Here is a 24,805-nt window from a genome sequence, read left to right on the forward strand (position 1 = left end):
GAACGAAACATGTTTTGAGTTTTTATTGAAATGAAACTATACCAAATAAATTTAAAACAAAAATGAGTGAGGTAATTTCCCCCCTAAATTAGAACCAAGTCAATTGTAGGATAGATAGTATAATAAAAAAAGTGAAATACACAAAAGCACAACTAGCAGTCATTTAGCCAACAGTAGTACTTGTAGCATTTTCACAGTCAACTGTTTAGGACTCTAATTTACACATACCCCTTCTCTCCTTTTAAGTTACCGTCTATTAGTGTCTAAACTAGAAATAAAATGATGTCTTTCATCCACGTTTACTCTTACTCAGTTAAACCGGTTCTGACCTGCTTTTCCTCCTCCTCACGAGCATGATGGAAAACCCTGGCTGCCGTCTGCTGGTGGGGACGCAACACTTTATAAATAACAAATGTGATCCACCACTGAGCTGTCTGGTTCTGACCTTCAAACTTAACCCTTGTTCTTTCAGTGTGAACTCTGATGTAAACAAAAGAGTAAGCATTAGGGGGGAAAAAAAAAGAAAAAAAAAAGAAAAACGCAGACAGACAACACGTGGCAGTTTAGAAAGCATCTTTAATCGTAATAATTCCAACATTTCACAACATGATTTCCATTCCAGAGGTGCAGACAGAAAAACATGACAATAATCGAGATGCAGTTTATTTTTTCTCCTCCCCCCCTCTTTTGGATTTCCTTTAAGTGCGAAAGATGTGATTGTTTAAACTGTGAGCCGTAAGTCTTAAGTTACGACACATTCCTCTCACTTTCCAGCAGTGTGAGCCAAAAGCTACCTCGGGCACAGCTTGTTGGGGTTTCTCCATCATTTAGACACAGACTGCTCGTTTATCTGATACATCTACTCAGAACCTGGCGTATATGACATCTTAAAGGCCAGTCAGACTTTAGCATACAAGTGATAAATTACAATCCGTATCACATGAATGTGCCTTTGGTTTGTGATAAAAATCAGCAACTTCTGTCAACAAGCTGTACCCTGAGAATACAGTGTGTGCTGTGAGTAAAGAGACTACCCCACCACCCCATTTAAACGTTACCCTGAACATTAGCAAATAAACAAAACACTGATGGGGATAAACAGAAAAATAAATGACCCTGCCCAGGAGATTTCTGCTGCATTTAAGGCCTTTAGTGTGTGTTGGCTGTGTGCGCACACATACTAAATTGGGATGTACACTGTGTATTCAAAACTTTCAAGCTTTTCGTGTCAATGAAACACTCAAATGCAGTGGTTTATGATAATATCTAGGCTAAAATGCCCCCCCTCCCCAACACAACCCAAATGCAGTGCTAAAAATCAGGAAATTTCAGCACAGTCGCAATCAAATACCTTCAATAGATTCACAAGTTGCCAATTTGTTGCTTGAAAGCCTTCAAATTTAATGTTTCCACATGAAATCTGTGTAACAAAATGATCAAGCCCAAAAAGCATAGTCACGAGTGCTAACTGCAGCTAAATTGCTAGAATACATTTCAGCATATAAACCACCTTTATAGACCAAGGCAAGAGCATAACAAACACGAAGCACTTCCTTTCTTAACCGTTATAAAAATGTCTGCATACAAAAAAAGAAAAAAAGAAAACCCAAACTATTCTATAGATTGAGATATTACTTTGGTCCCCTTCCAGTAATCTGTCTTCATTTATCTATACTTCTTTTTCTTCAGTTAGAAAAATAGATCCTAAAGGGACTATTAACGTGGAATGTTTCGTTATAAAAATATTTTCATTTTTCCAAGAGAATGAAAAATTAAGCAACAGAGAAATTTGCCCCCCCCAAAAAACAAAAGTGTGTTTGTCAGTATGGTGATTGTCCCAGTTTAATGGCGTCTGGTGTGTGTGTCTGCATTGAGAATGCATAGATCGTCACTGCGAGAGAGAAAGAGCGAGATCAGATGTTAATCTGCATCCCTGTGGCTAATCTGGACAACATTTGTATGTTTGCGTCTCCGTTTTGGGAGTTACAGTAATGTGTGCTCATGTGTGTTTTTGGGTCTATTTATGGTGTAATTTTTAAACGAGTCGAGAGGCGCAGTTCATTCAGGCTTGGGCTCGGGGGTTTCACTCTTCACCTCGCTCTCCTCCTCACTATCACCGCCGCCACCACTGCTGCGAGGAATGGTGCGGCGTGTGGTGAAGGGGAGGTCACCACGCCTGAAAGAGAGAGAAAGGAATTTATAAATGAGAAAAAAAACAAACAAAAAAAACAAAGAAGACATAAGTAATGTGTTTTTCGAACTAAAGTGCAAAGAAAAAAAAACAAATATATTAAGGCTTATTTTGCAAATGGTCCCTAATTGACCATTTGCAAAAAGACATGATTTACCCTAATGTGTGAGGGTAAATCATGTCTTTTCTGATGTGCTCTCCTCCTCTACTGGATCACCCCAGGGTTGTTGCCTCTCTCCCCTTCTGTTCATTCTGTACACAAATGAGTGTCGCAGCAATTTCACAAACAGACACATCCTGAAGTTTGCTGACGACACAGTGATCGTGTGGGGGACGAGTCAGGCCATGGACAGGTTGTAGATGATTTTGTGAATTGGTGTGATGAGTCCTTCCTCTCACTTAACGTGTCAAAAACTAAAGACATGATTATTGATTTTAGGAAGTCCTCTTATAGCTCATCACCCACTATCATTAAAACTGCCGATATTGGGATCGTTGAGAGTTATAAATATCTAGTACTTGACCATAAACTGTGTTTTGAATCTCATGCTGATGCCACTACTAAAAAAGTTCAAAGACTGTTCTTTTTAAGGAAAATGAGATCTTTTAACGTCTCATCTGAGATGTTGTCCTTGTTTTATAGAAGTTTTATCGAATCTGTGATGTCTTTTTGTATCGCTGCCTGGTTTGGTAACCTGACGGTGAAGAATAAGAATTGTTGGGACTTCTGGTAAAAACTGCTAGCAAAATTTCAGGGCGCTGGCAAGATGGACTTTTGGCCATTTACAATAGAAATGTGCTTAGAAAGGCTCATTCTATTATTAATTGTGTGAACCATCCACTTCACAGTGAGTTTGAGTTGTTGCCTTCCGGCCACCGTTTTAGAGTACCTCCGAGGAGGACTAAAAGACTCCAGGTCTCTTTTATCCCTACTGCGTCTTGTCTCCTTAATGGCAAATAATTGTCCTTTTCTATCATTATTATTGTTATTATTGTTTTATAGTATTGTTCTGTTTGTTCTTATCCTCCTGCTGCTAAACTAATTTCCCCTTGTGGGACAATAAAGAAATTGAATTGAATAATTGAGGTTCAAGTCAAAACACTATCATGCAAAGTAAAGCGAAATGTGGAGATTATAGTCGTTTCAAGACAAACTGCCACAACTGCTAAAAGGCCCTGAGTAGAGTTAGCAGATATCTCATCGTGTCTTGTGATATATCCTCATGTTTATTGCATGAGCGTGTAACCGTCAATATCCTGTCTACTATGTCAAATCCAAATGGCTGGCACAAGCAGAAGAGGGCAGCTGGGGGGAGGGCAGGTAGGCAGTTTGCCTGCTTCCTGCACTTTCAGCTGATCTGTGCAGGACTGCTACAGCTAGCTCAAGATGAGTATATATCTATATTCTTAGTTAGCGTATTGTCTGTCTTGTTAATGTTGGTTTATAATGGAGCACTGTTAAAAAAACAAAACAAAAAAAAAAAAACATTTCCCCCAGGGATCAATAAAGTATTCTGATAATAATGAAAGCCTCTGCTGTGTTACAGGTGCTTTTCTCACCTGAGCTTGCTCTTGAGGCTGTTGACTTCACGGTTCATGGCATCAGCAGACTCTGTGGCATCCTCCAGCTCCCTCTGAAGTTTTCTTCGGCTGGCGTTGGCTCTCTGAGCCTCCTCCTCAGCCTCCTCCAGCTGACGCTTGAGCTGCTTCATGCGAGAGTTCAACTTGTCGACCTGAAGGAGAAGAGAAAATATAAATAAATAAAATAATTAAAAACTTTTGCTTGAGCCCAGATAAAGTTAGAAGCACAAAAACGTCTCCCTTTGATGAAGGCTACAAAGCTAATGTCAAAATAGATCTGATTTCGATTTGGAGCATTACATTATTTTCAATTCATTTAAATATTTGACTTGTTGCATAATGCACAGATATTCATAGTCATCATTGTAAATACTCAGAAAAGCCACAACAGGGAGACAGAGTTTACTGTAAAGAAACTCTCACCTGGTCCTTGTACTGCTCGGTGTTGCGCCTCTCGTCGTCCACCTGCAGGATGACTTCTTTTAGTTTCTTCTCGCTGCGTCTCACAAGTTTGGTGGCAGTCTGCCTCTCCCTGAGCCACAAACATAACAGTCAGACAAAAGACACTTTTTTTTTTCTAATATGATCATCGCAGGTCCCACTAATCTGTGGATCTAACCTATTTACAAGAGATAGCCAATCAGAAGAAAGCTGGCTTAGCTGGAAGCAAGTCTGAAATAACAATTGTGTCCGTGTGGTTCCGCTTCAGTGGCTTTTACCTGGTTTCTATATCCAGCTGTTCCTCCAGCTGACCAATCTTAGCCTCCAGGGCGGCCATGTTGGCCTTGTACTTTGACTTGACCGTTCCCTCGAGCTCCTGCAGCTTCAGTTTCAGCTCCTTGTTCTGACGGTCGAGCTGGGAACGAGCCCCCTCGACACGCTGAGAGGTGCTGCGCTCTGCAGTCAGCTCCACGTTCATCTGGTCAGTCTGAATGTAAAAATTAATCAGTTATTTCCATTCTACATATTAAATGTTTAAGCATCTTTAGTCATCTGAACTTCAAATCAGAGTCTAAAAATGTTTGCATGTGTATACAAACCTGAAGCATTGCCTTCTTCAGCCTGTCGTTGACCAGCTCAGTGTTGCACTGCTCCTCCTCCAGCTCTTCCTCCAGCTGAGCAATACGAGCCTCCAGTCGCCTCCTCTCCTCTGCAACCTGAGCGCTAAAAAGAGGAAGGAGGGAGAGCAGAGATTAAATATGGCACAAGTAGAGATACTGAACACTTCTGGTCTGCTCATTTTACTGATGACTGAAGTCTTACTTCTTGGCGGCTTGGTTATTGATCTCATCCTGCAGCTCGTCTCTCTCCTGCTGGGCCTGCCTCTTTACTCGCTCTGCAGCCGCCAGCTCCTGCATAGCAATAAACAAGAAAATGCAGTGAGTTAAAGTAGATCACAGAGCAGGGGCACAGAACACAGAGGTGAATGAGTGAGTGTATGCCAACCTCCTGCATCTGGAGCATGTCAGCCTCCATGCCCTTTAGCTTCTTCTCAGTCTCCTTGCTCTGGGTGAGAATCTCATCTCTGGACAAGCGAGTGTCGTCCAGCTCCCGGATGAGATCTTTCATCTGGGCCTGAAGACAAAAACACGAGAAGAGTCAAAAAGCTGAGACCAAACCCCATGTTTCCTATTCAAAGATCAGATATAAAAAGGCAACACTCACCTGAAGTTTCTTCAACTGTTTCAGGGCCTCGTCACGGTTCTTGTTCGCCATGTCGATGGCTGCCTCAAGCTCCTTCAGGTCCAGCTCCAGCTTCTTGCGTCCAGCCACGGCAGCAGAACGCTGCTTCCTTTCATCCTCCAGCTCCATCTCCATCTCTCTCACCTGAAAGGCACGTCGATTTGATCAAAGCCAAGAAAAACTACACGTTCCTCTCCACTGATAACTTTTAAGCCCAACTTCAACTCATTTCTGACTTTATTCTACCGGGTGCTCATTCTGGTTCTTCCTGAAGTTCAACCAGCTAGCATTGAGACCTAATCAGAACGTTTTTAAGGTTGTAAGTACTTTTTCCTCCCGGAACAACTAAAAAATGCATTTTGTTATGAATTAGCAACAGCCGCCTCCTATTTACCCCCTCCTATTCCCAAACTGCCAGATTGTTGGTCTAAAACGCACTCACTTTAGTCATGAGAATCAGAACACGCCTGTTTTCAACAATGCTGTACCTATATGTAGCAGCTAAATGTTGGATGGATGAATATTTGTACCTGTTTAACCAGTGCCCTCTTCTTCTCCTCTCCCATCTCATCGCGTCCTGCCAGGTCTCTCTCATACTGGGCCTTCATGGCCTGCATGTTGACCTCCAGGCGCAGCTTGGCGTCCTCTGTGGCCTGCAGCTCATCCTCCAGTTCCTCCAGCTGAGTCTTCATCTCCTCCAGCTGCTGCTCCATCGCACGTTTGGCCTTCTCCAACTCGTGGACCTGCATATAAGAACATTTATGATGAAAACCGAAGGATAGACAGCACTGGAGCAGAACATACCTCTACAGAGAAAAAGAAATGTTTCTTGACTTACGTTCTTGCCAACATCATCCTTGGAGGATACGAGGTCCTCCATTTCAGCCCGCAGCAGCTTGTTGTTGCGGTCCAGCTCTTCTTTCACCTCTCTCAGGGCTTCCAGCTCCCGGGTTAAAGCCAGTGTCCGGGTCTCCTTTTCTCTGGCTTCAGCTTCAGCTCTGTCACGCTCCTCTGCATAGCGACCAGAGATATTCTTCTCCTCTGCCAGCATCTACAGAAAAATCAACATGCAGCAGTGTTTTTATTTTGCTTTTCCTTCCACAAGACATTTTAATGGCTCTCTTATCTTGTGTATACTTGGCCTACCTGGTCAAACTTCTTCTGCTTCTTCTCGAGGTTGGACACGATCTGTCGGAGGTGGTCCTGGTCAACTTGCAGGTCATCCAACTCTTGCTGGAGACGCGTCTTTGTTTTATCCAACTTCTCGTAAGCGGCACATTTCTCCTCCAGGCGCTGGTTCACTCCCTCCAGGTCCCGCTGAAACTTCTTCTTTCCCTCCTCAGCACTTTCCAGAGAGCCAGCATCCTGCTCCGCCTTCTTCTTCAATTCAGCAAGCTGAGGGGGGGTAGGGATAAAGTCATGTCAGCTGTGTGATGGATTTGCGATTCAAACGACTGTGAGCTCCCACAGAAAACTAAATGCAGGTATTCTTTGCAGCAGGTTTGCGTCCTGCAATGTGAAGAAGTCGATGTTTTACCTGAGCCTGCACTGTTTGGAGCTGCCTCTCTACGTTCCTCTTGGCTTCTTCCTCCTCCTCCAGCTGTTCTTTCAGGTTGTTCTGTTCATCCTCGAGCTGGCGCAGCCGTGTGTTGACTGATAATTTCTGGCGCGTCTCTTCCTGCAGTAATTCCTGTTGAAATGACGGACAAGCAGAGTTACAGCAATGTTGTCACAGAGTCAGATGTTTATAACAGCCAATACTTTCATTTTTAAATATTTCTGCTAAAGGTTGCACTAAAAAGCTCTTCATACACTCTTCTTTTGTTAAGACTTTTAAACAACATGATTTAGTCCGTCTGCTACAGTTCAACTTAAAAACTTCAAAGAAGACAAATACTTCATTGTTATAGTCTGGGGCTTTTTATCTCTTTAAAATAAAGACTTGTATTCATTGTACTTTCCCTACATGTCTTAAGACTGTACATATTAAGTAGAAACTAACAAACTTTAACTTTGCAGAAGATGTCTTCAGGTTTAGTCTATGCCAGTTTGCTCAAGAGTGATTATTATAAAAGAAACTAACAACAAAAGTATTAAACACTGTATTTGTTATGCATGCTTAACATCTGTGTGGCAGTGTACCTGAACGTCCTGCAGCTGGGATTCTACAGTAGAGCAGTCTTTGGCTGCCTTAATGGACTTGCCCTCCACCTCACTCAGCACGCTGTTAACATTCTCCAGTTCAGCCTGTGGACAAAAGAAAAAACAAAAACATGAACCACTGACAAGGACACACCATCACTCAACACTGAATAGTTAATCCCTGGCCTTCTATAAAAATGCAACTGCGATCATTCTGACAGCTCTCAGAAGGAATCACTATATCTGTTCTTAGCGCCTTCTAAGATTTGTACCTGCACTTTTGAGAGTTTCTCAGCCAGCTCCAGCCTCTGGCGCTCGCTCTCTGAGTGTTTGAGCTGCAGCTCCTGGACCTGGGCTTCGGCCTTCTTCCTGCGATGTTCTGACTCTCCTTTACCCTGCATCAGAGTCTGCAGCTCGATGGACAGCTCATTCCTCTCAGACTCCAGGGCCTGTTTGTTCTTCTCCACAGATGCTTTGTTCTGTAGACGGACAGTCAAACTGTAAAGGAAACTGACAAATGAGAAAAACTGAATCTGAATACCAGCTCTGAAAAATTACCCTCTTAGCCTGCTCCAGCTGCTCATTGAGCTCGTCAAAGGCCTGACTGTGTTTCTGTCTCAGGTCAGCAAGCTGCTGTTCGTGAAGTTTGCTTTCGTCATCAAGAGTCTTTTTAAGCTGGGCCACCTCGGTCTCACGTTTGCTCCTATGGAGGAAGAGGAGAGATTAGTCGACTTGTCTAAACACCACCCAACCAGATGTGTTGAGGTTTAGCTGTTATACTTGCTCCTATACTAAAGTCTGTACCTGAGCTCTTGCTGAGCGGCAGTGGAGTCCAGAGTGTCCTCTAGCTCAGTCTTGAGGGCCTCCAGCTCTTCTCCCAGATCCCTGCGGTGTTTTTCTGCCTTGGCGCGGGCCTGCTTCTCCAGCTCCAAGTCCTCTTGGAGCTCGGAGAGCTGAGCTTCCAACTCACGGATCTTTTTCTGGGCCAGGTTCTTCTGTGCAGCCTCTTCCTCAATCCTTAAAGGGAGGAAGAAGTCAGGAAAAAAATAATTAGTGAAGAATTCCTAAATACACTGTTCAAATTAATATTTTTTAATCTGCAGGGCAAACATCTTAAGTGTTTACACAGACCTGGCCAGAGCTGCCTGGAGCTCTTCTTCCTTCTTAGCCAACTGGGCACGGAGCTCAGCAATCTGGGCCTGCAGCTCAGAAATCTGATCGCTTGTCTCAGTAAAGTCACTCTCCATCTTGCGTCGGTTCTTCTCCAGCTCCTGACGCTGCTTCTCCTCCCTGCGCAGACGGTCTGGCAAAAAGAAGAAAAAAGAAAAAGAAAAAAAATTTAATTACAGGGATGGGGGGGAAAAAAGATGCTGTATTACACACAAGTTGCATGATGCTCTCTGCTACTTTTGGGTTTTCTTCTCACCCTCCAAGTCTGTGATCATAGCCTCATGTTTGGTCTTGAGTTTCTGCAAGCTCTTGGATTTCTCCTCCTCCTCTGCCAGGTTGGTGGTGGCCTCAGAGATCCTCTCCTCCAGCAGCTTCTTCTCCTGTGCTCACAACAATGGTGAACAATATGAAACTATTAGTTTAGTATATTATCTTCAGAACAAATTCCTACTGTGCTTGATTTACACAGCTATCGTTTCCAATTCATCCATCCTGACCTTCATTAGTTTGTTGTTGTGGTCATCTAACACCATAACATCCTCTTCTATCTTCTTCATCTTTGCTTCCATGGTGACCTTCTCTAGCTGGAGCTTCTGTCTGGCTGCTTCCTCCTCATCCAGCTGCTGCTCCAAGTCCTGTGTGCAGATAAATGACGAGTTGGAGATTTAACATGGCAATACGCCCTCCATATTAAGATTTAAATTACCATGTTTTGTTTTCCTGCTTACAGAAATATTTTGCTGCATCTTTTTCTTCTCCGTTGCCAGGTGAGAGGCACGCTCCTCCTCCTCCTCCACTCGGGCCTCCAGGTCGTGGAGGATCTCTTCCAGCTCCTGCTTCTTGGCAGCAAGACGGGCTCTCATTTCCTCAGCTTCGGCACAGAGTTCTGTTTCTGCCTGAAGCTGCTCCTGCAGGGCCATCTTCTCAGCATTCAGCTACAAGCAACGGGAAATAGGTGTTTAAGAGACAAGTTCAGAAAAAAATGTCACCTAAAAAATTCAGAGCGATGTTATCCCTCATCACTGAATTCACCGCCTATATTTAAATCCTCTAATAGACCAAAACTCTCTCTTTCTGTGAGTTTATCTGATCCAGTTTATTGCTGTCCACCTGAATAAGTTCAGTTTCAAGTCGACTAGCTGAGCAGTTATTTTCTGGCATGACTTTCCCCACATGAGATGCTTTGACAACATGTGTAAATTATAGCTAAAGAAATAAACCAGGGTCACTGATAGAAGCCCTGCAACAGTGCCAGAAAGTGGACGAATGTTCAAAGTTTACCTGCTGGTGTTTGTCCACCATTTCCCGGATCTGCTGCTCAGCATGAAAATGCTTCTCTTTCACCTTATTCAGCTCTTCATCCTTGGCCTGCATCTCCTCCTCCTGCCTGCTGACTTGGAGCAGAGGCTTCACCTGAGGACAAACAAATGGGAGATGTGAAGAGTAAGAAAAGCCAAAACAAGGAGGAAAATTAAAGAGAAAAAAAACAAAACAGAACGAGTGCTATGAAGTTGCAGAGAGGACGCCGAGGCTCACCTTGGTGAAGAGCCTCCACCACTGCCAGTTCCTGAGTTTAAGATAAGCAGCGCAGTTCCTCTGGATCACCCTCATTGCAGTCAGCTGCTGCTGCCTCTTAGCAAAAGCCCTACAAGCAAACAGCAGAGTCACAACTCATATTCTCTAGAAGTGTAAAGTAACACACTTAAAGACAAGAATTACACTTTATATGTGTAATCTATATAATGACAAAAATGTTCTTACTTGCGGGCCACATAGCCTCTGCACCAGGCCTGGAAGCTGATTATGATGTCCGTGATCTTCATGTCCCTTTCCTCCTCCAGGTGAGCCAGGACTCCTGCTCGGAAGAAAACTTTGCTCTGGCCAATGCGGTAGAGGTTGGGATCCAGCTCCAGGCTTTTGATCTGTGAAGAAAGGGAATGATCAGTCACTCCGGCAGAGGAAGCAGGCATTATAAGGGTGTGATTAGAAGTTTAAAGCCTACTTACCATGAGCACACAGGCCTGCTTTCCATCCATGAAGCCCTTGGGAATAGCATTGGGGGTAAGGATTTCATACCTGAGGGAAACGCAGGTGAAGAGCATATTGGGTTGTTTTTAAATAAATTAAAATGTGAAAAAAAAAACAAAAAAAAAAAAAAACAACCCAGTGGGAACATTTATAGTCTTACCTCTGTCTGAACTCCTGGAAGACGATGCGGTTGGGGAAGCCCTGTCTGCAGATACGGATCCCCTCAAGCACACCATTACACCTCAGCTGATCCAGAACCAGGTGGGGGTCCAGTTTACCAGCCTGAGAAGAGGAAGATTTGCTGATTAAGAGTATGCTCTATTCTGCATATTAACATCTCTTCCTTTCCCAAGAGGAAAGACATTTGAGCCCCTGTTGGTGTTTCAGCTGCAAATGAAAATATGAGAATTGGGCCGAGTCGATCTGTGACAGCTTTAACAAAAAAAAAAAACAAAAACAAAAACCGATGACAGGTAAACCTGGTCAGAGTGCAACAACTCCTGGGTTCCTGACTCAAAATAAAATGTGCTCAGTGGTGTATTCTAGTGCAGACGTAACTGACAAACTTTACAATTGAACAACCCCATCTGCTAAGCATTTTCAGAGTTTCAGTTGCAGTGGCAACATCCAGTCAGATGCCCACGTTTCTGTAGTACCTTCTTCTCGTGGTTAGGGATGATGCAGCGAACAAAGTTGGGGTTTGTGTTCCTCAGTGTGGCCATCAGTTTGGACAGCTGCTCCTTGTACAGCTGGCCCACCGTGCGGAACATCCCTTTACGAGTCTTGAAAGCGCCATGCATCTCAGACATGCCAGTCACCTTATCTAGACCCACTATGCTGTCCACTGAACGAGGGGGGAAAACAGAAAGGAGAAGACATTATGTACAAAGTCAGCATGATTTGAATATTTCACCAGGCAAACTCAAATCAAATGCACATCAAAAAGGAGAATGAATATGAGCATTGTCTCTCCACCTCCTCTTGGTAAACACACCAGGAGAGAGAAGAGGTAGTTCACAAAACCAGCACCAGTGAAACGCCACACAATCACACACAAAAGTGCATGTGGAGAGGGGAACAAATCAGGAAGGAGGCTGACAGAGGGAGTCGCACAAGGCCAGTGAAGTGTGGAAAGAACACACCCAAAATTTAAAGAACAAAACATGTATAAAGTGCAGTGAGTGGAGGGAGTTCATTACTGAAACTGACAGCTTGTTGCTTTTGAAAATGTGTGTGATGACTGATTTAAATATGTATGTGCCTGAGAAGGTGACAAACATTGGCGGTTGCAGTGGGCATGTACTTTTGTGGTGACATTAAAAAACACCAAACCCATGCAGGATATACCCATTGCTGCAGTACCCATGACCAACACCAGGAGTCCCCAAACAACACTATCACACAGAGGGAGAAAAGGAGAGTTCAATGACAGAGCAACAAGTGGCAAGACCACCAGAAGATTTTGCTACTGCACACACAGCTGATTTTAGAGCAACACAAAATACACTTTTGGTTGATAAAGCTGGGAGAACGAGGGGATGAAAACATTTTTGAGAAAGAGCAGGACCAAAAGGAGGAAGAAATACTAAAGAAATGAAAGAAACCTTTTTTCACCTGGATCTGAGTGCAGAATAGGAAAACGCTGATAAAAATAGGCTCTCTGACAATTATGTACCTCTGAGATGCAGTAAAAGACAAAAATGAGAAAAAGTGGGGCCACACAGGGGAAGGAATGGAAGGAAAACCACCAACGGGATTTGAGGAAAAAAATAATTTAAAAGAGGTAAAAAACAAAAGGTCCACACACCAGACAGTAAGAGAGAAAAAAAGCACTATGAAGCAACATGATTATATTCCCATATCTTAGAGGGGCAGCGATTCCTGGGTTAAAGGCAAAAACAAGGCATCTGCCTCGACTCACCATCCTTCCAGAGCTCAGACACAAACTTGTCTGTGGACTGGTTGAGCAGTGAAGCCACATTGTCATTCAAGGGATCCATGTTCTTCAGCAGCCATTCGCCTGCCTTGTAGTCTACCTGTAGAGTGACACCAGACAGGAAGTGTCAAGTTTTTGGTTTGTTTGTTTTTTTAAATGATAGAAATATGTTGATGTAAACAGCATAATGAACTAAGCGATGTTTACCTTGCCAGCATAATGGATAATGCAGAAATCTGCTTCATCCTTCAGTTTCTTGGGCTTGAAGAATTTGGGATGTGTTCCCTGCTCCTGGAGCACCTTCTCCACAAAGCTCTTGTCTGTGGCCTTAGGGAACCAGCACTCCTCATCCAGCAAAGCCAGGATACCCGGGGGGCTGGCCTGGGACAGACGAGAGCACATGAGTCAAACCAACAAAGACGCTCAGAGGACCAACATAGTTACAGCAGATCAGAAAACTCACTGGCTTCTCAATGAGTTCGATACAGGGCTGCAGGTCGAGGCCAAAGTCAATGAAACTCCACTCGATGCCCTCCCTCTGGTACTCCTCTTGCTCCAGGATGAACATGGTGTGGTTGAAGAGCTGCTGCAGCTTCTCGTTGGTGTAGTTGATGCACAGCTGCTCAAATGAGTTCAGCTGGAGACATGGAGGGAAAGAAAATGCTTAAGAAATCTCGTGGGGCTGCATGCTGTTACAACAGACGGCCATGAACATGAGTGCTCAGCTATCACATAGCTGATATACAATTAATATACGTTAATTATACAATTATCTGCAGCGAGTGTGGTGCTTGACGGAGAGGTAATTATATTTTTAAAAACTGCCTTGTGTGTTTACCTCGAAGATCTCAAAGCCAGCAATATCCAAGATGCCAATGAAAGAGGCTCCCTGTCTCTTGGTCTTGTCGAGTGCTTTGTTGATCCTCATGACGAGCCAGCGGAACATCCTCTCATAAGTGGCCTTAGCGAGGGCTTCCACGGCAAACTCTGCTTGCTCCTGAGTCTGAGCCTTCTGGACATAGTCTCGACCCACCTTGATTCTGGGTGACAGGATGGCCCTGGTGAAGTCTGTGACATTCATGCCCATGAGGTGGCATACCTTCTGGGCAGCTATTGAGAAAACGAGGGAAAGAGAATGAGTAGTGCAGGATGGAAGAGTGACATTTTAAAATTAATGTGCAGAGTGCTCGCTTACCTGTGTTATCAGGCATGGAGGCTTGGTCTGTATGACGCTCCTTCTTAAAGCTCATGTTTCCAAGCTGCAGAACAGATGCCACCACCTTCAACAGACCTGCACACGGAAAACAGCAAAATTAATTAACATGGCAAGAGTTACATTAAGCTGGTAATACATAGAGACACACATGAACAGAAACAAAAGCTGTCGTCTTACCAATTTGCTCATCCTCTGGAATACCCATGATCCTGAAGGCGTCCATGGTCTCTGTGAACAGATCCTTGTCCTGCTGGCCCGGAATTGTGACGTTCCCATTGGAAAGAAAACGGTAGTTGTTGTAATTTTCCAGGAGGAGATCACCTGAAATCAAACAAAGGAAAAGTTAAAAAAATAAAAAATAAAAAAAAAAGGAAAAACATCAAGTCACCAAATGCTTGAGGAAACTGCACCATCTTTAAACAGAGATTTTTGCTTAATGTGCTGCTTACTTCGCAATTTGTCTCCAGCCCCTGTGAGCAAGTAGTAGAAGATGTGAAAGGTCCTCTCTTCTTTGGCCTGGCGAATGGCACGAGATTTCTCCAACAAGTCTAGAGGTTGGTGTGTCAAGGACAACTTCTGATACTACCACAGAAAAGCTCTTGAACTGGTTTAAGACTTCTTTAGTAATAATAACAACAAAAGGCAACAACCTGACAGCATTAAGGATACAAGTTTCAATATTGGCACCAACGATGTAACCATTGACATCAAAATTGATTCTGATGAATTTTCCCTGGTGGTGTGGAGGAAAAAATGTTTAAGTGAAAGTGAAAGAGGCATTTAGAAGAAATCATAAACAAAGGCTGTAGCAGTTAATTCTTACGAATCTGGAGGAATTGTCATTTTTGACAGTCTTGGCATTTCCAAAGGCTTCTAGAATGGGGTTAGCCTGCAGCAGCTGCTTCTCCAGCTCCCCCTAGTGGAAAGGAACAGAATTGCAATGCAAAACATAAGACGCAGGTACATCCATACAGGTAATTTCTCAGCCATGGATTCATATCTAACAAGACCATAAATCATTAAAATTAACCTCTTAAGCCCCAACGCCTAACCAATCTCCTGCCTTTTGCCCCCGTATCTGGAGTCGTTGGGGCTTAAGAGGTTAATCTGTGTATTGTGAGGGCTTCACATGCTAATCTGACATTTATTATAAAGTTACTTATGATTACAAAAAAGCAGAGGCGGGCGTTTTGCATATACCCATAATATACTTACATCTGAGGCGGCAACATAAAGAACAAGACATTTAAACAAAAAGCGATAAGATTGATACCACATACACACATATACATACACCAGCAGCACACATCACACCCAAGCATTTTATCCCAACACGCAACGACATGTTAGCGTTTAAACTGACAAAGACCCCAAAACCCTGAGACTGTCAATAACCCGTCACCTGTTATTCAAAGCAGAGGAGTCCAGTGAACCGCAAGCACAAAACAAGTTGTCGTTTCTATTTCAGTACTTTAATAACTCTTTCCTTCAAAAAAAAAAAAAAAACCCACATATACACCATGCTTAATGCAGAATTTAACCTTTGAATTTTAAGTCAATCTTAACCAGTTCTCATATTATATCACTGTCAGTTAGCTTTTTATGAAAGCAAATGGTGTCCCCCAGCCAAATGAGTACAACTTCCTCAAGTGCATGTTAGGTCATTACACAACATGTATGCAGCTTAGGATATCTGTCCAAGCCAAAAAAAAAAAAAAAAAAAAAAAGAAGAAAATAGGAAAAAAAAGCGACTTTGGAATCATCGGCACATACAAAGTAGCAACAAAACCTGTGAAAAGTTCAACCAGACAAATGTAAATACATCCATCATAGCAAAAGTAGCTCAAGCAAAGACCCCACCCTCTTTATCCTGTCATTGTCTGGTTGAATTTTTCACAGGAACACATACGGCTGCCGCTGAGCTGCAAACAAACTTCCTCCATACTTCCTATTGGCTGGCAAGACACGTAACCCCTGCCCTTGATACAAAGTGACTCCCATAATAGTGCGGTCCAGCGAGGGGGGAGAGAGAAGAGGATGGGCGTGGTAGAAGGAGGACTGTGATGACAGAAGCAGGTGGGGAGGAAGAGTGAATGAAGGGGGAGGGTTAACTCACATGTGACAGGACCAAGTTGTTCTGTTGATGGGAGAGAGAAATACAACAACCTCAAAAAGGGACGATAGATGCGGTTTTCAGTAAACCCCTGTGGGTGGGTTTTAGCAGCATCTATCGCAGCGCTGACAGGCCAGATAACAGTAGTGTGACGTAATGCTTGACTGCTTGGCAGAGTTTTATTTCTACTGACAAGTTGCAGTAAAAAGTGAAGTAAACCCAAACACATAGTAGATTAAGTTAGGTCTCTGGTCTATATGAAGTGTGACAGGAGGGCCTGAATGTACACTACTGTTTTCTGTGCCTGCAGGGTCGTTATTTTCATTGCCACACATTTTTCCTTGATGGTCTTTCTGTGCAGCTTTACCAACAGCAATTTTGCTCTGTTTCCTGTAGAAAATGAGCGGCTTGAAGGCAACAATGTAATGATTGATTCACAATCAGATAGTGTGCATACTAATTACAGTTAAAATGAAAATAAGTAGATCCAGGGTGCACGGAGGAAAAGGATGATTACTTGAATTTACAGGAGTAAAACAGCTGGGAGTGAAGTGAGATGAATGAATGTGATAAACAATGAGGTCTGAAGGTTCGAATGCAAGTATCAGCTGCAAGACTGACCTGATCTTTTTTGGTCTTGTGAGAGGAGGCGATGTGAGCGAGATACTGGATGACCTTCTTCGTGTTCTCCGTCTTACCAGCACCAGACTCGCCTCTACAGACACAAACAGGAGAAAATAAAATAGTCAGTGGACTGATTCAACACTGAGAGGACATCTTCTGTAATGTGACCACTGTTGATGTGTTCATCATCTATAACTTACGTGCACAGGATGGACTGGTCTTCACGATCTGCACAAAAAAAAAAAAAAAAAAGAATTGAATATGTACCCACTGAACAACAATTCTGCATATACAAAATGAACATAAGTTATCGTTACAGTGCAAGACGTTTTTTGTCTATACGACAGGAAGTTCATTGACCACAGAGAGGAAATGAATATCCGGCTTCCTGCGACAGTGAAGACGTGCTTGGGTCTAAGTAACCTTTTTTAATTACTGCAGCGCCTCCTCAAATGAAGAGCATTGAAGGGACAGAGTGTAGCTTGGGTGGACTGAACAACAATATGCACAACAGTGGCCTTAATGTCCAGCTGCTGTGGTGCATGCATGAATAATTAAAACATACAATACAATTGCTATGCAGGAAACACCGAGAACTCTCTCGATGGTAATTCAGAGTCACAAAAAACACTGCATAATTATGTGACACGGCAGTAGTTAAGGGGGGGGGGGGCACAGGAAATCTGCACTAGCAGAGTTTTGTCAGGAAATTTGCTCAACATAATGGCTGTAAGCCAGGCTCAAACATGGTGTGAATTCATAAATGTTGAACATTTATTTTATATCCCATGTGTATATTTCCAATGAGTGAGCAACAAATTTTATTAGCTTGAGCTGAGAGATTCTGATGGGACAAGCTAGAAAAGTGCAATTCTCAGAGGGTCTCAAACAACATTCTGCAACCAGTGGTCCCCTGGGTCTTCCATGCAGAGCCAAAATACAGAGTACTCTTATACCCTGCATTCATAAACAATCAGCCAGTGTTGATCAAAGCTGTGCCACTCAGAACACCAGTTTCACAATGTTATGTCTGGGAATGTTAGACAGGAACTGTATTTTTTGGTGTGGAAATGTTCGAGAATTTCAAACATTTAACAGCAAACGAAATATATTTTCATGATAGCACGTCGCCACCACATCCTTTTCTTTAAATGCCGTCATACAATTCTCATCTCGACAGGCAGCTGGGACCGTGTCTTACCCTGCATCATGCTTCTGTAAGCCGTGTCAGTGATGGCGTAGATGTGGGGTGGCATTTCATGCCTCTTTTTGCCCTTGTACATGTCAACGATCTCCTCTGAGTAGATGGGCAGGTTCTTGTAGGGGTTTATGACGACACAGAAGAGGCCAGAGTATGTCTGCAAAGTGGATGAGAATTAAACAATTAAAGAAGCGCTCTTCGCCTGAACTGGAGAAAGAAACCTGTGAAACAGACTGGATGTGTATATGTGATCAGAGATTTGCATCCCTCCGCATTACTGAATTAATATAAATGGTCAGTTCGCATTAAAGGAAAGGGCTTCCGCAGCTTCTCGATAACAAGGACTTCCCATCTTCAGTTTAAAATTCTCCTGAACTCTTATTTGTAATCCTCCTGTGTTATGGAATATTAACCCCACCCTGCTGCAAGTTTAAACTGATGACTGATCTTGGCATTATAAAAAGTACAGCTATTTGACAAGCCAGCCAAGTCATATACACAAAAAAAACAATGTTTTCTCAGAGTCAGACATTAAAATTCCCTGTTTATTCATTTCTATAAAACTAATAAGTCATGTATCTTGTATATCTGGACTCATCTCTCCTCATAGCATAACAAATAAAGTTGTTGTTTTTTTTGTTTTTTTTTTTTAAATATTTTGCATTCCTGAGCTGCCCTCCCAATTTCTTTGTACCAGGCATCTCTCCCTCTGTTGTACACCCGCGTTCCCCTGGGAGATGGTCAATTTCATGACTACAGAGCCTGGAGCCACTCAAACCGACCGTAGCCTGGGTCTCTGGAGGGAGGGGTACAACGGGCTGTGTTGATATGACCGGATCACACATCACAGAGTCAAAGAGGCCAAAAATCACTCCCAGCCCAGATGGAGTAAATAACATTCATTATGGGGGCAGCAAGAGCAGTTACAACATAATTTACATTCCATGTTCATCTCTGCCAAAACTGTTTTTCATATCTCTCACACTCCCAACTGTATTGTTCCCTACAGCTTCCTGTTTACAAGACTCCGAAACACACACACACACACACACACACACACACACACACACACGGATGAAACAAGAGAGACAAAGTGGGACAACACTGAGGGAGAAGACTGCTGAAGTACCACTAGTATGTTAAAAGACTGTTCACATTCTTTATAAGAAGAGCCGGTGTGTATGATTTGTCATTGCACTGGAGCTTAACAAGATAATTAGGAGGTTAGACAGGGTTCAAGAGTAGATTGTTTTCTATAAGCCAGTGGGGAACAGCTATGCTCTTCCTTTTTCCTGTCATTTGTTTTCTATAACAATAGCAACCTGGTTAACGTTTGACATGATGAGGCAAGTCTATGAGGAAGTAATCCCCACGAGCTAAAAGCAAAGTTTTCAGAGGGTTTCTTTGTGGTTTTTCTCCTGCTCTTGGGTCTGTATGATGTCAGTGACAGCAGCCATCCCTAATATGGTCATCTCATGCACACAGCTCTGGCTGTGGGCACAAAAGCCACACCCAACTGCTGATCAGACCTTTTGTTTATGAGGGTAAGCCAATCAAAACAAAGCTTGTTTTTTTCTTCAAAGGAAGAAGAGCTGAAACAGCTCGCTTCAGGCAGGATGAGGTCAGGCGCTGCACCAAAGCCCAGTGTAATAAACTATTCTGAACTGTGATTCATAAGAAGTCCTAGAATTAAAACAGTTTGATGTGAGCATAATGGGTCCACAGTCAAATAGTGAACATAATGATTGCAAAATGTATTTTCTTTATTAGAAAATAAGCACATTAGTGCATCATTTAATTGAATGTCATTTTCAATTGCAGCTTAAGCCTTGAATCTTGCAAAGCTACTATAGTAGGATCCAAGATTAATGATATGTGGGTGAATATAAATAGAAATCACATCTAGTATATTATTGTGATGTTAGATTTCAGCAGACAGAATGAACAGAGCAACAGAAGGTCAGTGCTCCATACTTACATATATAAGACCAGAGTAATATCTCTCTTTCAGGTTATGCAGCACGGATGCCTCATTCAGACACGTGAGCTCGGCCATGTCCTCGACCTTGCTGAACTTCGGGGGGTTCATCTTCTGGATGTCATCCTTATTCACTCGGATCTTCTTTCCAGAGTCTGCCAGCTCCACAACGCACTCGTCGCCGTGCTCCTCCTTGATGGAGCCGGCCTCGAACCCCAGGCGCTCCGAGGGCACCCATACCAGCTTCTTGGAAGCCCAGTCAGCTTGTGCCAGTGGGTTGTTGACCACATTACGGTCCACGTACAGAAACTTGTCTGCATCCGACATGGTTGCTGTTTTACAGAGAGAAAAAGAAACATTGCTTGTTGTTAGCGGTGCAGGGAGATTAGTGTCACACTAAAATCTAATGAGCAGTTTCACATCTTCAAAGAAAACTATTACATGCAATTTCCTGTTTAACTCCTTCTCTATTTGGTATCCATCTGTCTACACGTGTAATCTCCGAGGAATGCACAGGTCACCACTAATATACAAGAGCAATACGGCTCTGCGTTGACATAAAGGAAACGGTTCAAACAAGGCTCTGTTACTCCAAGGCTAAACGCTGTGAATACCTAATCAAATTTCGAGTGGCAGGGAAGAAACATGTGTCTGGATCACAGAGACAGCAGTACCAACAGGGGGGGGCCTGCAGTTTGGCTAACTGCTCCAGTACAGTCTTTTACTGGCTGGTCATGGTGCTCGTTTGATTTTAGAGATAAACTGGTTGATGAATTATAGCGCTTATCAAGAGGTTTCAGGAACTAAAGGAAAAGTCCCTTTTCACATTTCTGCTTGATTGTTTTGGTTTATTATTTAGAGTAAGTTGAAATGTTTGTGTGGTGCCACCCACATACATGTCATTCGTACTTTACCCTTTCCAATAGACACCGAGTACTCACCGAGGCCCATCCAAAAACGCCTCCTCTCTCACTAATGCGTTGCAAAACTATCAAGTAGGAGGAGAACTACCAAGTTTGATAAAACTCATGAATTATAAATGAATACAAAACAAATGAGATTCACACTGAATGTTGCAGTTCACACTACACACAAGTGCATACAGATAAACATCAGATCTAATCATATAGATTGAAATCACTGCTCAGCCTAGTCTATACACGCTTATAAATAACAGCTTGCTGACAGGGAGTGCTGTGGTTTAACCCATATGGAAAGTGACTAGACTAGTACAACCAGTAAGGCAAGCGCAAAAAAAAAAAAAAAAAAAGCACGAGCAGGCTACAGCCAAACCGCCCAAACAGTCAGTGCAGAGACGCTGTGAGCAATTAACCGAACGTAGTTTTCTTTCACCGACACCAGTACCCCCAGCCTTTACTATCTAAATGATCATTCCAGCACAGCGGGAGACCCACACCAATTTTCCCAGCATCACCAGGGTTCTTGGTCTTTTCTAGTGTTCCCTCACCTCTAAGGGTAACCAAGCACACAGACAGTTTGCATTTGCTTGGTCACTCATATGCAAACGTCAAGAAAAACACAGGTAGTCATGACTGTATCTAAATGAATATATAGAGGCAGTCAAGTGTTTGATGAGAGCAATTTCACACTGCAGGTCCAGTGGGAAAAGGTTCAAATTACTCATGCTCAGCATAATGAAATGCTGCTTGTACACACCACTGATTTACAAGTCTTACATTTCCAGAGCCGTTCAACAGCAGTGTAACTTCACAGCTCACACATTTCCCCCTAAAGCCCCAAATTTAGAGATGCAGTGAATTTGTGTATAGTTGCTCTTGCTTTACAACAGCGGAGACTCTCAGCCAGAGGGACACAACCTTTAAACTCTGAAGCATTCATAAATTGTTCTCAATGTGACAGACTCTGGAGGACCTAAACCAAAAAAGTACTAAGATACTAAAGTGCTGCTTGTTCCAGCACATTAACCCTGAGCTCTGAGAAAGAAAGCAGAGGCATTCTTCTCATGACCCCTGCGGCTTCATGTCCTCTATCAACACTCTGTCAGACTAAGCCACAGCTGACGTCCATCACTGTGCACCACGCCCACTAGCTCATCTGTGGTCTACAGACCCCATCTTCTAATAGAACGTGGGGCAAATTTGTCCTGCTTTCTCTCAGTTGGCCACAAGCTTCCTCCTCTGCCTTCAGACTCCCTGTGCACAATCCTAACACCAGCACCCACCCTTCCCCTTTTGTTTTCCAGTCTTTTCAGGGTCACATTCCTCCCATACTCACTCTTTATCAGGGAGAGACAGCATCTAAAAGCATTCCACAAATTTCTGTCCTATATACCTCTCCCCTTACATCTTCCTCAAACCCATTTTCTATGGCTTCTTCCTGTCACATTAGCATGTCAAGTGTGCCTTTAGGGGTTTCACAAACATTGCTCCATACTTTTGAGAGCTCTTCATTCCTTGTAGTGCATCTCTGACAGTGCTCCCATACTCCTTTAAAATTCTTTTGGCCATTACTTGCCACTCTACATTCAGATCACTTGGCCCCGTGCAGAGTTTGTATACGAGCCATAACTGATTATAATCCCTGCAGCTTTGTTGTCTGGCAAAAACAAGAAGTGAAACAGAACACACCCAGCGCTCTGGTTTGTTTTAGCTTGCTATGATTCAAAGGTACAGGGAGACATGTTTGCCAGGCCACTATAAAAAGTATCAAATAATCTTAACAAATACACACACCATCTGTTGCTGCAGTCACGTTGCTTAAGGATCAAATACTTGCTAGTTTATTCATTTTAAATTAATGTTAACCAGAAGTCTTTAATACAAAACTGCAGTTTAGACATTTAATGTGTGGAAACTGCTGCAAGCAGTTGTTTTTCTTACCAATTAATCCACAGATTCTTTTTCTATTTGTTCATTCCCACTTAAATTATGTCTGACTTACTCAAAATGTTTTTGTCCTAACCACATAAAGTCAGTTTACCGTCACCTATAAAAGAAAGAATCAGCCAAGCAGTAAAAGAGGACTAAAGTCCAATCTAACAATGACGTCTGCCATAGTCCGACTCACATGCCTGACACAGATAACTGTGACATACTTCAAACTAGCTCTCCAGAGAGCAATGAGGTCTAAAATTACTCCCAGTAGCTATTCTAGCTTGGCAAGGCCTGTTCTATATAGAAGGTAGAAGACGAGGGATAAAGAACAGCCAATTTTAGACCTTCGCTTTTCCCCGTAGAGCTTAACAGTTACAGTAAGTCTTGGATGTTGATTTGACATTGAGATAAAACACTGTGCATTAAAGCTCATGAAACCCACCCCCTGCTTGAGGATCACAATTCCTGTTCTTGCCAATGCATCCATAATCCTATAAGAATCAAGCGTTCTCTGAATCCCTGTCTGTGGAGTGACACTTGGCTGCAAAAACACCATCTATTCTGCTTAGCCTGACTTCGACTCATCTAGATTTTCATAACACAGATTACTTATTAAGTGATTACATGGTAGCAGACACTTGGACAGTCATCCTGAAACCAGCACGGCACAGTTTTATGGGCAATGACTGAAAACCCATTCAAAAAATATATTTAAATAAAAAAATAATCAGAGTTAGTTAGCTCTACCCCATTAGACAATCTGATTGAAAGAGGAAGAGGAACCAAAAGACAACACGAGGACGAGAACAAAGGCCGGTGTGCAAACCTACATCACAGAGCAGTGTGGTTCCAAACAGAGGAAGCAATGCAGGAGCCAGGACCTTTAGAAAGAAGTGCAGGAGGAAAGAGGAAAGGAAAAGGGAAACATAACGTTTAGAAAGAAGGTGAACTCAAGACCTTTAAAACTGAGACCCTCGATTCATCAGTTCAAAACACCCGTCTTTCTTTTCCACCTCACCAAGTTAGTTTAAAAAAAAAAAAAAAAAAAAAAAAAAAAAAAACTGGAGTCGTGACAACCTCCGCCACAGCTTGACCATGTAAAGTCAAACCCTCCTGCTCCAGCTGAAAGGAACCCATAAAACCAGCTGTGCTGAGCTGACATTGGCAGGATTATTAATAGAAAGGCAGCAAAGTCAATAACACTGTACTCCCACCAACAGCATCTCATCACAGCATCCCACTAGCATAAGCTGAGCCAAGTCTGCTCGTCCTCAGTTGCCTTTCTCATGCTGTGGACATTGTTTTGCCCCGTTGACACCCTTCATCCGTTTATGTTCCTCATTCCAACAAATACTACTTTGTCTATTTTTACTGCATCAATGCCTCCTCTGTCATAGCTTTACTGCATTCGCCCCCCTCACAGTTTGAGCTGATCACTGCGAGTCTGCCCTCTCATGACATGAGTGTGTGCCAGACAGGAGCCGCTAAGGTACTGAGCCAGTCAGTCAAAATTCATTATGGGCTTACACGTCAACTCTCTCTACTTCCTTCACCCTCCTCCTCTGAAAGTGGCACAAGGGTGGGGCAAGGAGAAGGGAGGGGAGGAGGAAAGAGGAAATGACAAGCTGAGAAAACTATTTTGCCATTTGAGGAACTTGTTGTGTGCGAGTCTTTCGAGGAGAAGAAAGGTGGCGCTTTTCTTGAGCCCATGCTGAGCAGATCTGAGGACTGAGGAGTAAATTAAGCCCTGGCTGGAAAAATAACCACACTGCATGACAGACCTACATCACTTTCCACATTACTTTTCACATTCCTGCCCCAACCAGGATCAAATTTCACTGCACTGTAAGCTAGCCACTGCCATCTACCACTTGCAGCTAGGGGCCCCTACAACATCATATGACCTCAGACTTTAGTCTGACCCCCCACAACCTTTTCAGATGAGCTAGTGAACTTCTTCACCAACACCACAGTCATGTTTAAGTGTGTTCATCTGAATTAGATTTGACTGATAGCAAAATAGTGGATATAACAATTGAACTATGAGTGTTTGGGTATACCTGCCTTCGTAAATTTAGTGCCAAGCA

The 24,805-nt window shown here is 43.0% G+C and overlaps 2 protein-coding genes across 3 annotated transcripts in view; both read right to left on the bottom strand.

Annotated features, from left to right (window-relative positions):
• The window catches only part of LOC102202700 (solute carrier family 25 member 38-A-like), a 7,670-nt gene extending 7,285 nt beyond the window's left edge, over positions 1-385 (bottom strand). The window contains exon 1 of the mRNA XM_005738042.1: positions 330-385. The gene's annotated coding sequence lies outside the window, so the exon portion shown is untranslated. The remainder of the gene's footprint in view (positions 1-329) is intronic.
• A 171-nt stretch (positions 386-556) lies between these two features.
• LOC102202985 (myosin-9-like) overlaps positions 557-24,805 on the bottom strand; it is a 30,135-nt gene continuing 5,886 nt past the window's right edge. Inside the window, exons 2-41 of one of the 2 annotated variants that reach the window (XM_005738043.1) lie at positions 19,864-20,195; positions 17,886-18,042; positions 16,885-16,912; positions 16,682-16,775; positions 16,064-16,084; positions 14,771-14,863; positions 14,617-14,680; positions 14,397-14,495; positions 14,125-14,268; positions 13,927-14,022; positions 13,570-13,841; positions 13,195-13,368; positions 12,939-13,112; positions 12,717-12,831; positions 11,452-11,639; positions 10,956-11,077; positions 10,774-10,843; positions 10,529-10,689; positions 10,304-10,412; positions 10,049-10,180; positions 9,496-9,702; positions 9,265-9,402; positions 9,024-9,147; positions 8,729-8,900; positions 8,402-8,614; positions 8,156-8,300; positions 7,870-8,076; positions 7,598-7,702; positions 6,993-7,145; positions 6,602-6,850; positions 6,294-6,506; positions 5,986-6,198; positions 5,438-5,599; positions 5,219-5,347; positions 5,036-5,124; positions 4,813-4,936; positions 4,492-4,700; positions 4,196-4,304; positions 3,752-3,924; positions 557-2,176 (exon numbers count right to left, since the gene is read on the bottom strand). In XM_005738043.1, coding sequence (XP_005738100.1) covers positions 2,059-2,176; positions 3,752-3,924; positions 4,196-4,304; positions 4,492-4,700; positions 4,813-4,936; positions 5,036-5,124; positions 5,219-5,347; positions 5,438-5,599; positions 5,986-6,198; positions 6,294-6,506; positions 6,602-6,850; positions 6,993-7,145; positions 7,598-7,702; positions 7,870-8,076; positions 8,156-8,300; positions 8,402-8,614; positions 8,729-8,900; positions 9,024-9,147; positions 9,265-9,402; positions 9,496-9,702; positions 10,049-10,180; positions 10,304-10,412; positions 10,529-10,689; positions 10,774-10,843; positions 10,956-11,077; positions 11,452-11,639; positions 12,717-12,831; positions 12,939-13,112; positions 13,195-13,368; positions 13,570-13,841; positions 13,927-14,022; positions 14,125-14,268; positions 14,397-14,495; positions 14,617-14,680; positions 14,771-14,863; positions 16,064-16,084; positions 16,682-16,775; positions 16,885-16,912; positions 17,886-18,042; positions 19,864-20,190 — 5,892 coding nt within the window. In that variant the 5' untranslated portion in view covers positions 20,191-20,195 and the 3' untranslated portion in view covers positions 557-2,058. The remainder of the gene's footprint in view (positions 2,177-3,751; positions 3,925-4,195; positions 4,305-4,491; positions 4,701-4,812; positions 4,937-5,035; positions 5,125-5,218; positions 5,348-5,437; positions 5,600-5,985; positions 6,199-6,293; positions 6,507-6,601; positions 6,851-6,992; positions 7,146-7,597; positions 7,703-7,869; positions 8,077-8,155; positions 8,301-8,401; positions 8,615-8,728; positions 8,901-9,023; positions 9,148-9,264; positions 9,403-9,495; positions 9,703-10,048; positions 10,181-10,303; positions 10,413-10,528; positions 10,690-10,773; positions 10,844-10,955; positions 11,078-11,451; positions 11,640-12,716; positions 12,832-12,938; positions 13,113-13,194; positions 13,369-13,569; positions 13,842-13,926; positions 14,023-14,124; positions 14,269-14,396; positions 14,496-14,616; positions 14,681-14,770; positions 14,864-16,063; positions 16,085-16,681; positions 16,776-16,884; positions 16,913-17,885; positions 18,043-19,863; positions 20,196-24,805) is intronic. The other variant, XM_005738044.1, reaches the window with a different exon arrangement.

The sequence above is a fragment of the Pundamilia nyererei genome, unplaced genomic scaffold, assembly GCF_000239375.1.
Source record: "Pundamilia nyererei isolate P.nyererei 1_Seehausen unplaced genomic scaffold, PunNye1.0 scaffold00081, whole genome shotgun sequence".
In the NCBI taxonomy this organism is placed as follows: domain Eukaryota; kingdom Metazoa; phylum Chordata; class Actinopteri; order Cichliformes; family Cichlidae; genus Pundamilia; species Pundamilia nyererei.